This window comes from Salmo salar, chromosome 23, assembly GCF_965601325.2.
Source record: "Salmo salar chromosome 23, fSalSal1, whole genome shotgun sequence".
In the NCBI taxonomy this organism is placed as follows: domain Eukaryota; kingdom Metazoa; phylum Chordata; class Actinopteri; order Salmoniformes; family Salmonidae; genus Salmo; species Salmo salar.
The window spans coordinates 21,132,121-21,146,785 of NC_138313.1; the positions used below are offsets into that span (position 1 = coordinate 21,132,121).

The 14,665-nt window shown below is 43.3% G+C and overlaps 1 protein-coding gene across 6 annotated transcripts; it reads right to left on the reverse strand.

The window, feature by feature from the left end:
- Positions 1 to 60: 60 nt before the first annotated feature.
- Positions 61 to 12,852, reverse strand: exoc1 (exocyst complex component 1). 6 transcript variants are annotated; one of them, XM_014169008.2, is made up of 20 exons: positions 12,673 to 12,852; positions 11,887 to 12,018; positions 11,544 to 11,674; positions 11,176 to 11,335; positions 10,915 to 10,932; positions 8,923 to 9,110; positions 8,509 to 8,736; positions 7,441 to 7,683; positions 7,028 to 7,096; positions 6,247 to 6,396; positions 5,960 to 6,071; positions 5,059 to 5,103; positions 4,199 to 4,362; positions 3,827 to 3,928; positions 3,655 to 3,734; positions 2,066 to 2,294; positions 1,780 to 1,963; positions 1,445 to 1,644; positions 1,066 to 1,260; positions 61 to 886 (listed from the first exon to the last, which is right to left on the reverse strand). In XM_014169008.2, the coding sequence occupies exons 2-20, from the start codon at positions 12,008 to 12,010 to the stop codon at positions 734 to 736; spliced, it is 2,775 nt and encodes a 924-aa protein (XP_014024483.1). In that variant the 5' UTR covers positions 12,011 to 12,018; positions 12,673 to 12,852; the 3' UTR covers positions 61 to 733. The 6 variants fall into 6 exon arrangements, with proteins under 6 accessions (XP_014024483.1, XP_014024484.1, XP_014024487.1 ...); XM_014169009.3 differs by lacking the exon at positions 10,915 to 10,932; XM_014169012.3 differs by lacking the exon at positions 7,028 to 7,096.
- Positions 12,853 to 14,665: the final 1,813 nt, after the last annotated feature.

Consider the following 14,665-nt stretch of genomic DNA (forward strand, 5'->3'; position numbering starts at 1 on the left):
TGCTTCTAATCTAATGCCAACTATAAAATAGAAATACATGTTAAACAAATCCATGAAAAATTTGACATTTTAACATTTATTTGGCAATATGGTATTCTGTTGAAAAGTTTGCAATCACACATGGCATAACAGAACAAAAATATTCCAGTAGAAGACTGACATTCTGTGACTATACAAAGTTCAAGACATCAGTGTGATGAAGAGGGCTTTAGATTTTGAGTAGTATCATACAAGCTAACATATTTGGCCCACAACCTCCCAATTTTGAAGAGTTTATCATGTACAGGTGATGTGTGTTATAACAAAGGAAAATCACAGACAGAAGAAATCAGTAACATTGTGATCTCTGTGCAAATAAGATCTCACTCACTCACACACACATTTACATTGGAGTCATTTAGCAGATGCTTTTATCCAGAGCAACTTACAGGAACAATTAGGGTTAAGTGCCTTGCTCAAGGGCACAACGGCAGATTTTCACCTAGTCTGCTAGGCTTTTCGGTTAGTGCTAGGCTACCTGCCCACACACAAAACCTTTTACAACTGTTAATTCATTCCCATCCGTACAAGTACTGCAGACAATTTCAAGTGCAATTTATTCAATTTCAATTAATGTACTTCATATTGGCCACACAGCAATGACGGATTGGTTCCAGTAAATAGTGTTTCTTCTGTGTGTGGCACTATGAAGCAATAGAGAGCATGTGTAAAGTTATAATGTGTATGTTTGTAATTAATGGGACTGGGCAATGCTTGAGAAGTACTCCAACATGTCTCCAATGGTAAACTCCATGGTGATACCAGACCCAGGGTAGCAACGGCCAATCAAGCCTTCAAAGTGTTTGTACTGACGGATGAACTCATCCTGCATGGAGTGCCACACCACCTATTGGAGAAATTGAAAAGTACAACAACAACAAAAACAAGACCAGGATCAACCACTGAAACAAGTGAAACTACCAGCTGTTTAGATAACATATCTACAGATCTATAATGGATCAATAAAATAAATGATCAATATAATAATTCTAATATAGATAAACTTCTAGGTTCTCTGTCACTAACCTGTAACAGGCTCTCCTCCTCACACAAGTGCTTATCCACCTTCTTGTACAGGTTGTCCAGGCCCTTCTTCACCTCCTTGCCGGGGTACTCCTTGATAACTTTACGCAGCTCCTGTTTATTGAAAGCCAGCTGGTAGCTGACCTCCTCCTCACGCACCCCCTGGGCCACACGCGCCTCCACTCCCTCAAAGAAGTGCTGCAAAGCATAGAGGCGTACTTGATCACCTGTGTGCATTTTTTAATTCTGTACATTCAAGTATGCATGCCATGTAATATGTGAAATCACATAATGTGTTATAGTCATCATATAACATGTATGTTACATATAAACATTAATCAAATGTACATTAGCTTTGCCAAGTGTAAACCCCCTCTCTCACATTGAGTTTCTCCAGGGGCTGGCCCAGGGAGTTGATGACGTAGGATTGCAGGTGGTCTGTGTACTTGTGTTTGGCCTCTCGCCTCTCTGTCTCAAGGCAGGAGATCTTCAGGCGGGACTGTGTGGAGAAGATGTGGTGGAAGTTCTCCATCATCACCACGTCCCGGGGCGTCTTCTGACTCTCATTGGCCACTTTCTCCACTGGATACACCCCCAGCAAGACAAACACCAATCAGAGCACAGACTATCAGCCAACCACATTACTCAACATACACACAAAACATTCACCAATCATAATATTCGATCTTCCTGACACAGGGCAAGTATTAGACCTACCATTCATAAAGACGGCTCTGATAAGCTTGACATATGCCTTGTCCAGATCCCCTCTGCGCTCTGCATTACGGAAGATGGTTTCAGCCAGTTCAGCAAACTCCTCAAACCCAGTGACAAAGGGCAGGATGCCCACCTTGCTCTTCTTAGAGATCTTCACCTCCTCCATCTGTCTGATCTGACCAGACTGAGAGAAACATGAACAGCTTCACACACACATCCAACAGTCTGTAGCAGTACTAGATACACAGATCACCAGACTCAACTGGTTAACCTGAACTCTACTCACAATACACTTGTCAAAGTTTCTCTTGACGGTGACCAGCACATTGCCGAGGGTGGTGCTGAGGTAGGAAGTGGGGTCTACATTCTGGGCCGTCCACACGTGGTGACTCATCTTCACCAGCATGTACAGGGAGTGGAAGCTGTCAATCTTGTCTCCCAGGGCGATGAGGCTGTTGAGTTCCGTCTCAATGCTCTGGAAGATCTTGTTCATCATCAATCGCACCATGTCCTTCCTGAGGAGGACCAGACAGATGATAAGACACAGAACGAAAGAGAATAATATGGTAAAAGTGAAGAGGATAGAAGTGGACCATGAAAGATGGTATTTGGACTTGTCATATTTGTCGCATGTTTAGTGCCCCTAGTACAGTGGTCACCAACTGGTCGATTGTGATCTTCAAGGCATTCCTAGTCGATCACCAAACATTTCTGTTGAAAAGCCAACAATTAAGGCTTGTGCTCCTTTTTTAATGAATTTTTTCACTGATGGCGGTAGGTGCACTTGATTCAGAAGTCATGTGCACTAGGTAGGAAAAATGTCCCAATTTTTAACCTTTTCATTTGTCTGAAAATACAAAACTCTGGGAGATCTGTGGCTAAATCAAGTGCGCCTACTGCGCTGGCCAATCGGATAGCTCAAATCACTGTGCCTACAGCTTCCAGCAAAGTTTAATACTAGCCTACATAAGATTTCATAACTTTTAAAAACCATGACTAGAGAGAGACTGAAGAATACAGCAAAGTGCTGCTGTTTTTATGAGTGAGTTCATGTTTTTATTCAACACTATTACAAAACAAAAAATGTGCTTCTCCATAATACCACTTGCGCTGCAATGAATTAGTAGCCAGGTGTATCGATTTTTATTATTTTGTGCATGAGGCAGATGCGGTGCGACTCGAGTTTTGCCATCAGGTGGAAGACTGTGTCCCCTCTGGTCAGTCTCACTGGAGGAAAGGAATGAGAGAGCAGGGACCGTGAGAGGCGAACCCTCTGCTGCTCTCTCCCTCCGCTAAGACTAATAATGTGTTCAAAACAACTGTGAACTAGGACATCTCTGACTCGTTTTGAACGGTCATCCAACTCGGAATTCCAAGTAGGAAACTCGGGCATCTTTCTAGAGTTCCGACCTGAAGATCACTGACATGATTTTACCTTGTTGTTTTCCCAGAGTTCCCAGTTGTCTTGAAAGAACCATGACCGTCAGATGCAGGTACCACCAGTCCAGTAAAATAAATGTATACTCAGCTGTGTATACAAGTGCTACACCAACTGATCTATTTTGTTATCAAAGCTTGAGTTTTGAAATATAATATGGTCTGAGAATAAAAATATTGTAAGGCCAGGCATATAGCCAATATGCTGTGATAATGTATTTGGCCTACTGCACAAACCTCATTCCTACATAACTGTTTTTATTAGGTTAATGTTACATTTTTTTAAGTCATGTTAAAAAAAAAAAATCTGTGCAGTCGATCATGGCTTACTTTTTGACTGAGAAAGTTGACTCAGAAAAAGTTGGTGACCACTGCCCTAGTACTATTGATGGACATTCTGAGCAGAAATGTCAGTAAGAGATGAGGCTAGCTACTCACTCAGTCAATGACATTGAGTGTCTGTGTTCCCCTTGAGGGGGCTGTCTGGAGGGCACCCCTCCATCAGACTCCACTTCTCCCTGATAGAAAAAAAAACTGTGGTTAATCATTTAGAAGTTACTCATAATCTCACTTGCAAACACTCAGCCAGTCAGACTAGCATGGAATTCACCTGAGCCAGGGTGGGGTGCTGCTGTAGCTTGAAGAACTTGCTGATGAAGTCTTGTTCTGCTAGACAGAGAGGTTCCAGCTCACTAAGAACCTGCTCAAAGATCTACAGAAAGAGAGACACCAACATCAATTGATCAACATAAATAAAACACAAAACAAATGGCGCATCTAAAACGATAAAGAGATCTACAAAAACCCACGGGTAGTATGTGCAATAAAAAAAAAAAAAAAATTAAATGCATGAAATGAAATGTATGCATTCACTACTGTAAGTCGCTCTGGATAAGAGCGTCTGCTAAATGACTAAAATGTAAATGTAAATGCAATAGAAAGACTGTAGTATGGTGCCTATGGCCCTGTCTGTGAGCATCACCTTGTCGAACTTGGTCCTGTCGGCCACATCCAGGTCTGAGGCAGACATGTTGCCCATGTCCAGCAGAGAGGAGGACTGGGAGCGCCTGCTGCTGGAGCCCTGCACTGCCAGCTTATTCAGACTGGAGGTGGAGCCCGTCAGCTTCCCAGAGCTGCCATGCAGGCCTGGGGCACCAGAGGGGAAACAGTTGAAGACATGTTCTAACTACAGGCTAAATACTAGTCTCTGGAACATTTCCCTATCTATAGCCCATGAGACCAAGGCTGCATTCACTTGGACTTATTTTCAAAGCAGAGCAACTGTGCTGTTAAAAATAAATAACTTTGTGACATCTAAAAAAAAAGAAAGAAAGTGTGCCACAAAGCCCACGTGAATATGCATCTTTAAAACATGTTAGTTTAGCGGTAATTACACATAACATGAACAGCTGAAAACAATTGAGAGACAAGAACATATGCAACATTGAAACGTTGAAAGGCGTGCTCGGTGATAAAGACCATTAAATATCTTATTATGGATGTTGGACGTTCATTATCAGCGAACCTCGCTGGATACGTTGACATTAATATATCCTTTTGTATTGTGAATGAGTAGTAGGATCCTATGCCATACAGAATGTACATGCTCATTGTTTTTAAATGTCTGATCAGTGTTAGTTTAGGTGCTCTTTAAAAAGTGGCCAGTAGAACGTTCTACGGATGGCAGATTGGGGTTACTCTAGGTGGAGGGCTGAGTGAGGGGGAGAGGGTCCTGGCTGTGCAACAGTATCAGGGACATAGTAGTGGGGAGCAGGTGGGTAGGGGTGGGTGTGGGTGGCAGGTTACAGGGGTCTCACTGCGTGACCCGTATGGGATACTTACTTTCCGTTTCCTGTTTGAGAGCACTCTCTTTCCGTGGAAGCGTGGCTGGCGGCCAGTTAGAACGGCAGGCATCAGAGACAGAGACATGTTAGGCTCATGACATGAAGAATGGGGGGCACGTTAAGGAGGTGAGAGTCAAAGGTAACAGACTGAAATGCACTGCAGAGGCTGTGGTTGGCCTTAACAAAAGTTTTGCTCATTTTGTATTCTAGAGAGAAAAGCTAAGACTGAAATTCAGAATTCAGGAAGCAGAGCCTTATATTCCTGCCAAATGAAAGGATCGTTTTTAGAGCATTAAATACAGTATATTTCAGTTTACTTAAAAAGGTAAACTTAAACTTGTAATGTTTAGGCTCCCCAGTTAGTCTTAAAAAACTAAATTAGTGAAGTCATACTCTGCAGTTAGAATGAGTAGCAGGGTTAATTTTCGGCTCATCATACAGTAAACAGCCAAATAGGGAAATAACAATGAGCAAAACACCAGCTAGCAACACTGAGCAGGACAATGACATCACACAGGGGCCTTTCCTAGGCAGTGAAAGCTATGACACAGGAAGCAGTACAGGGCTGTTAACAACATGTAGTCGTGTTTGCTGTTACCATAGAGTCCAGGAATACCGCAAGGGGAACCATGCAGAAAAAGCTGGTGATATTACAGTACAGATGGACAAATATTGAACAGAATTACACACACTTACCTCAAAACCAAATCACATAAATACAGTACACACACACCACAAATACAAACCATTACGCAAAAACCCAAGGGGAAGAAACAGCACCTAATTGGTTAAACACCACCACAAACAAACCCCACAGCAAACTACAAGCTTTCACAGGGAAAAGAAAAGACAAACAATCACACAAACATCCCACATTTAAAAACACACCAAGGTCTTACCAAACTTATTTCCCTTCCCCTCTTTGGTTGTGCCCGCCATTTTGATCTTCGCCACCTCAAAGAAATCTTTGATTTCTCGTTCATATAATCTGGTCATGTAATCAACATAGGTCTGAAAACAGAGAGAGAAAAATCAATGAATACCAGTCTACTTGTTATGAGACACAGTAAGAGATGATGGTAGGGCTGCTGGTGATGGAGACGTTATAGTAGTGGTGGTAATGGTGATAACAATAGAATATAGCTAGGGAAGTAATAATGATGATCTTCCAGAGGAAGTCACTCACCCTGGACAGGCCGTCGTACTTCTCTCTCTGGGTGTTCTTGAGCCACTCCATGAGCTTGGCGTATCTCAGCAGGTCCCTGTGCAGGGGGCTGTGTTTAGGCAGGGTCAGCTCTGCCGTGTGTTGAGAAAGCGTGGAGCTCTGGTCATGGCCCTGGATGTAGGGAACACAGGTAGTTAACACAGCTCATAATAGAGAAACACCCTCTCAAAACACTCACACAGGCAGGGAGAGACTTTTTCCTTGAACCCTCTTGGTCCCTTTAAGGACATCCCCTGCATTCATAGGGACAGTTTGTGTGGCCCAATGGACCACTGAGGTAGTACAAGATTAACTGTTCAGATATTCAACCTCGACATTCAAATAACCTCGTCGACAAGAACATTCCGGCATTTGTAGATTTGCGAGCTTTTTTTCCTTTCTCAGTTAATTCACTTGCTTCTAGGGCTGCTACCAAGCATGCAGACAGGCAGAAAGAAGTATTACGACTTGGCACCCCAGCACAGCAAAGTCACAGCAGCACTCTGACACAGGAAGGAAGCAAAGTGCAAGGGGAGCCCAGTCAATCCTTCAATGGAGGTGGTGGAGCAAGGTCTGAGGCGTTTCTGAGGCGTTCAGACCCGTTGAGATGAAAGAGAGGAGGGTTAGCTAAGAAGTTATGAGCAGCACAACTCATGCGGTCAGTAATGCATTTTGTGAAGAAAACAGGGGCGTGTAGATAAGTAGGAAAGGTCAGCGGTAAGAGGGGAAGGGTCAATGGGGTTGCTGTGAGGGTACTACTCACTGGAAGCGACATACAGGAGGACCTATAGAACTGAGGGATGGTCATTTTGAAGTGACTGAAGTGGTTGAACTGACAGGGACAGAGAGCAGAGAGAGCAGAGTTGGGTGGTTCAGAGTGAGGCAGAGAGTGAAGGACAGGAGGACCAGAGTAGTACAGGAGGGAAACAGCATAGAGACAGGAAGAGACACGATCAGAAGAAACAGAGCTTAAACTAGGAAGTGGATGAGGAGGACAGAAAAAGCCACCTGCCAAAGGCAGGAAACATTCAAAATACTATAACAAGTAATGTGCACAGCGCTCTGTTATGCCTCGTATCTAGTCATGTGGTTCAATATAAATCTGAATACAAATCTTGAGACCATGTTTAAACGACCTAGAGGACTAGCGAAGTGTTACTGTGTTGTGTGGATTACCTGGTGGACGAACACGTTGTTGAGGTGGTTGGTGAGGCGCCGGGCAAAGGTATCTCTGAGCTCAGTGAACAGGTGCTGCTGCTGCTTCACAGCCATCAGTTTCTCATGACCTGGTCTGAGTGCCACGTTCATGCACTGCAGTAGAGCCTCAGAAGCGTTGATACAGGCCTCGATGCCCTTGGGGGAGGACAAGTCTCCATCCTGCAGGGCCCTGATGTGTCCCTTCGACAAGTCCATATAATTCTGAGGGACAGGTATTCATCATTTACAATTAAAATTGTAGTCATTTAAGCACACTTTTTCACTCAGTCCCCCTTTCTAGCATTGGGGAACATCCTCCTGCCCCCTCCTGCGCGAGCGCACCATGTCTATTTGTACGGGCACAAGCACTGTTCATGACACAAAATGTTGCCGTTTTAAACCTCATTTTCTTGCAATTCTATAACATTTTCCACGTCTAATGTTTATTCATGTGATATTTGAGTGACTCAAACATTACAACCAAATCGATGGGCTAAAAAAACCTGGCAAAAAAAACATTAGCTGACATGGGCTAATTGATCTTTATAACTTTCTGACAAGTTATAAATAGCTCTCTAAGGTATGCAATGATTAACACGACAAGAGGAACTGATGCTGCACTATCCAATTTATAAATGACACCTTGTGCATTCTACTATTACAACTTTCAAGAGTTGAAAGCTGGACTGAGTTACTAAAAACTAAAAATAACCACTGAACCACCGCTTTAGCAGACGCTCTAATCAACAACGTACAGCATCAATTGGAGTTAAGCATCTTGCTCAAGCGCAACTCAAAAGATTTTTCACCTAGTCGTCTTGGTGATTCGAACCAGCGACCTTTCGGTTACTGACCCAACGCTGTTAACGGCTACGCTACCTGCCCGCCCCTCATCATTCAATATCATCACATTAAACCAAACCAACAAGTCAAAGAAAACGTGCCATAGCTTGTGGTACTGTATCGTAATCGTACCAAAGAGGCAAACCATCCAAACAAACCAACAGAAACAGGAACCTTCCCCCCCACATCACCCACAATGCTCACCACCAGGAACTGGATCTCGTCCAGCAGCTTGCCATTGTTGGTGTTGCTGATTTGGATGAGGCGGTTGCTCTGGGAGATCTGGTCCATCTGCTCCTTGACGCTCTGCAGCATCTCCTCATAACTGCTCAGCTTGCCCTCGATGGTGTCCACCTCCGACAGAGCCTCGTCCAGCAGCTGCATCAGGATGTTCACCTGCTTCTCAGATGCCATGATGGACTGGATGTTGGCCTGGGATTGGGGGGATTATTGGCGGTGGTCATTTTAACTACACTGTTCATCAAATCACGGTGAGCCAAACCACACTGTAATGTGCTCAACCATAGATCACAAAGGGCGGTAGTCTGTGCATGTCAGGCAACTCAAGTCTATGTTGCCCTCAAGAAGACCCAAGGCTCCATGGCGCTGTCTACTTACCCCATCCAGAACCTGTAGCTCCCTGGAGAGTTTCTCAGCAAAGGCCTCTGCGTTAGAGATGGCATACTCGCACACCTCCATCATGCCTTCAATGTCTTGCTCCTCACGGGCATTCAGCTCTTGGTAGTCATCCAGAGCATCCTCGTCGCCCCCGGCAACACTCTGGCTTTCACCACTGGGGACTGACTCTAAACCAAGGACAGAGAGGATGGTTTAACATTGTGCACAGCGCATACAGTACAGCACATGCACATCCACACAAACAAACGTCACCCTTCCATTTGAACAAATATACTACCGGTCAAAAGTTTGAGAACACCTACTCATTCAAGGGTTTTTCTTTATTTCTTACTATTTTCTACATTGTAGAATAATAGTGAAGACATCAAAACTGCGAAAGAACACATATGGAATCATGTAGTAACCAAAAAAATTTGTAAACATATCAAAATATATTTTATACTTGAGATTCTTCAAATAGCCACCCTTTGCCTTGATGACAGCTTTGCACACTCTTGGAATTCAATCAACCAGCTTCATGAGGTATTCACCTGGAATGCTTTTCAATTAACAGGTGTGCCTTCTTAAAAGTAAATTTCATGCGTTTGTGCCAATCAGTTGTGTTGTGACAGTTGTGTTGTGGTAGGGGTGGTATACAGAAGATAGCCCTATTTGGTAAAAGACCAAGTCCATTTTATGGCAAGAACAGCTCAAATAAGCAAAGAGAAATGACAGTCCATCATTACTTTAAGACATGAAGGTCAGTCAATCCGGAAAACTTCAATTTTGCAGTCGCAAAAAGCATCAAGTGCTATGACGAAACTGGCTCTCATGAGGACCGCCACAGGAATGAAAGACCCAGAGTTACCTCTGCTGCAGAGGTTAAGACCATCAGCCTCAGAAATTGCAGCCCAAATAAATGCTTCACAGAGTTCAAGTAACAGACACATCAACATCAACTGTTCAGAGGAGACTGTGTGAATCAGGCCTTCATGGTCGAATTGCTGCAAAGAAACCAATACTAACGACACCAATAAGAAGAGATTTGCTTGGGCCAAGAAACATGATTAATGGACATTAGACCGGTGGAGATTTGTCCTTTGGTCTGATGAGTCCAAATTTTTGATTTTTGGTATCAACCACTGTGTCTTTGTGAGACACGGTGTGGGTGAACGGATGATCTCCGCATGTGTATTTCCCACCGTAAAGCATGGAGAAGGAGGTGTGATGGTGCTTTGCTGGGGACACTGTCAGGGATTTATTTAGAAATCAAGGCACACTTAACCAGCATGGCTACCACAGCATTCTGCAGTGATACGCCATCCCATCTGGTTTGGGCTTAGTGGTACTATCATTTGTATTTGAACAGGTCAATGACCCAACACACCTCCAGGCAGTGTAGGGACTATTTGACCAAGAAACAGAGTGATGGAGTGCTGCATCAGATGACCTGGCCTCCACAATCCCCCAACCTCAACCAAATTGAGATGGTTGTACCGCAGAATGAAGGAAAAGCAGCCAACAAGTGCTCAGCATATGTGGGAACTCCTTCAAGACTGTTGGAAAAGCATTCCAGGTGAAGCTGGTTGAGAGAATGCCAAAAGTGTGCAAAGCTGTCATCAAGGCAAAGGGTGGCTATTTGAAGAATCTCAAATATTAAATATATATTTGTTTAACACTTTTTTGGCTACTACATGATTCCATATGTGTTACTTCATAGTTGTGAAATTTTGGACCGGTAGTGCATACACTATACAAAATGTCTATACAAAAACAGAACAGACTAATATTCATACTGACTTGCCTAGTTAAATAAAGGTTAAAATATTTAATAAACATCTAGTAACACCCATTCAGAAGCCACTCACTCAATATCCAAATAAGGCAAACAATAGCAACAACTTTCAAAGATGTGTGAGTCTACTATAAGAATAGTGATTCAACACCATGAAATCACAATGAAGAGGAAATGGGGAAAGAAGTGCTACCAACCTTCCGCTTTAGGAAGCTCTGGCCAGTGACAGTTTAAGAGAGAAGAGTGAGAATAAAGACGTGTTAAGCCACAGAAAGCCACACCAAAGGTCAACTCACAGGTTACATAGATTTATCTGGAAACACTTCAGGTTGAGGTCAGGAGATTGGGAACAGGCAAGAAAGAAGTGTATCATAGATGCAAGGTACAGGGAACAGCGAGGGTCACTAGAAAAACACACATGCTTTTGATCCTTCCCCATAGTTAGTGAGCTGTCATACCTTCCAGCAGCTGGGAACTGACATTCACAAACTCCACCTTCTTCCGCAGGTAACGCTGGTTCAGCTTCCAAATGCAGGAGATGAAGGAATTCTTCTCAGCTGTGCTGCTGGCCACCCATCGATACACCTTCTCAAAATGGAGGTCAAACTCTGGGTTCTCCTGAATGACAAGGGCAGAAGAGATGCCATATGTGAATATCAATAAAATTAGCAGGAGGATAAAGCATATGAGGAAAGGAAGGAAAAGAAGAATACCCACATTAGGAAGAAGAGGGGGGTGCGGGGGGGGGGGGGAGAGAGACAAGGTTCTATGAGAAATTACATTCAGGCAGTGAGAGGAAGTTGAGAAAAATTACTCTTTCCCTGACCTTGCTGGCATCTTTTGCATCCACTTCAGCCAGATCCCTCAGTTCCCAGGCCATCTGCCGTTTGTAGAAATCCCCTTTGTCTGACTTCTTCACTTTGACCACTCTCACCTGCACTGGCCTCTCTGTGGTGACTGGGGTAGAAGCATCCAACAGTTATAATAGTCTAATAATGGGGTAAAAGTGATCTGTGGATCCATTTCTGTAAGCCTTATCAGTGAAATCACGGTTTCTGATGTTAAATCTCTGACAGTGGTTTTCAAGTTCGTAATGTTTACATCATGACACTGGTGAGATGGTGAAAAGAGCTGATTCGTGTAAGACTTTAAAGGCATTTATGCCACACCTGTGGCACACAGGAAGCAGTTCTTCTTCTTTTTACCCGCCTTGCAGACGTTGACGATGCTGAGGAGACGCTCATCATTGGGCGTAAAGATGTCCCTCTGGAGGGCGTGCTTGATGGCTGTCATTGTTCTTACTGTAAATACAAAGCAGGCAGACATAATGCTAGCCTGACGGCTCGCAGTACATTCGTCTGCTTCAAGAAACTAACACCCGTCGCATGTGGCGTAGCGTTTGGCCGGAGCAAGAAGTCTGGGTAGCCAGGCAAACTCAATGCAAACTTTATATAATTCCTTTTTACTGCAGGAAAACACACACCATTTTATTTCTCTTAGTGGGACACAGACTATGATACTATAATTTACAAGTACAACTATAGTATAGTACCATATAACTCAAGATTTGTACCTGTCTACCTGATCCTTTTCCGACCTTCCTACAGTATACATTAACATTATGGTAAGAACGTCTGCACCGTTTACATCACAGTATTGCTGGTCAATGGTGCAGTCAAAATAAGTAAACAACGGTTAGCTAGCATGATGTAGTTAGCCAAAATGGTTCTGGACGTGTCTAGCGATTGACAGCTAGCTATACAGGCCAGACAGCTAGCTACTTGTAAACAAAATGGCCATTCTGTTAGCTATATCGTTCTGCAAAGTGAGGACAGTGTCCTTCAGACAGCTAGCTAGCTGTCTCGAGAAGCAGGCCATTCTTCCTGGCTAACTGCTACTAGGTTAGCTAGCAAAGTTGTTAGGCTAGCTTGGTGTCTTATACAGAACATACGTACCTTAAATTGGATGTTGATAGAGAATCTAACGCACTAGGGATGTTCTACACTTAATCACTATTTATTTCCATTTAAACGTGATCTTTTTTATCGCTATTAAAGCAAAATAGTAATCAATCTTCTCCACTACTATAAAACAGGCAAGAATAACTAAGTACTTCCGGGTCACGTATTTTTTGGAGTCCTTCAGAATAAGAGTCCCGTTCTGTATACTTTGTAAATGAATAATGAATGTGAAATGATGGAAAATATGCACAATTATCTATATATTTATACTAGTTATCATACATAGAATAATTACAAGTATTTCTATGAAAAATCTAATCAAATGTATTTATATAGCCCTTCTTACATCAGCTGATATCTCAAAGTGCTGTACAGAAACCCAGCCTAAAACCCCAAACAGCAAGTAATGCAGGTGTAGAAGCACGGTGGCTAGGAAAAACTCCCTAGAAAGGCCAAAACCTAGGAAGAAACCTAGAGAGGAACCAGGCTATGAGGGGTGGCCAGTCCTCTTCTGGCTGTGCCGGGTGGAGATTATAACAGAACATGGCCAAGATGTTCAAATGTTCATAAATGACCAGCATGGTCAAATAATAATAATCACAGTAGTTGTCGAGGGTGCAACAAGTCAGCACCTCAAGAGTAAATGTCAGTTGGCTTTTCATAGCCGATCATTGAGAGTATCTCTACCGCTCCTGCTGTCTCTAGAGAGTTGAAAACAGCAGGTCTGGGACAGGTAGCACATCTGGTGAACAGGTCAGGGTCCCATAGCCGCAGGCAGAACAGTTGAAACTGGAGCAGCAGCACAGCCAGGTGGACTGGGGACAGCAAGGAGTCATCATGTCAGGTAGTCCTGAGGCATGAGAGAGAAAGAAAGAAAGAAAGAAAGAAAGAAAGAAAGAAAGAAAGAAAGAAAGAAAGAAAGAGAATTGGAGAGAACATACTTAAATTCACACAGGACACCGGATAAGACAAGAGAAATACTCCAGATATAACAGACTGACCCTAGCCCCCCGACACATAAACTACTGCAGCATAAATACCGGAAGCTGAGACAGGAGGGGTCAGGAGACACTGTGGCCCCATCCGATGATACCCCCGGACAGGGCCAAACAGGCAGGATATAACCCCACCCACTTTGCCAAAGCACAGCCCCCACACCACTAGAGGGAAATCTTCAACCACCAACTTACCATCCTGAGACAAGGCCGAGTATAGCCCACAAAGATCTCCGCCACGGCACAACCCAAGGGGGGGCGCCAACCCAGACAGGAAGACCATGTCAGTGACTCAATGTGATTTTTTTTATTTTTATAAAAAAATGTTCAACCCTAAATGTTTTTGGTGTGTATACTTCTATCATGTATTGCACTGTACATACTTTTCTGTACAAGGGGTTCCATTCTACACAGGAGCACTTCTAGTTTCCAAATCCATAGAGTTTACACCCAGAGGAGCGTCGCTGCTCATTTTGCGGCCCTTAAAGAGTGGCCATAAGCATAAATCCAATTGTTTTTTCATATTGGACATACATATTGCACCCTACACTATTTTTTGTACATTGTGTCTCAGAAAAAGGGGGAGGGGGGTCCATTTTACTCAGGAGCACTTCTATACTGACCACAAATACAAATGCAACATGTAAAGTGTCAGTCCCAAATATCTCAGAAATGTTCCATATACACATATTTCTCTCAAATGTTGTGCACAAATGTATTTACATCCCTGTTTGTGAGCATTTCTCATTTGCCAAGATAATCAATCCACCTGACATGTGTGGCATATCAAGAAGTTGATTAAACAGAATGATGATTACGCATTGGACAATAAAAGGCCACACTAAAATGTGCAGTTTTGTCACACAACACAAGGAATGCCCACCAAAGCTGTTGCCAGATAATTGAATTTTAATTCCTCTACCGTAATCCGTCTCTACCAACGTTGTTTTATAGAATTTGGCAGTATGTCCAACCGACCTCACATACCACAG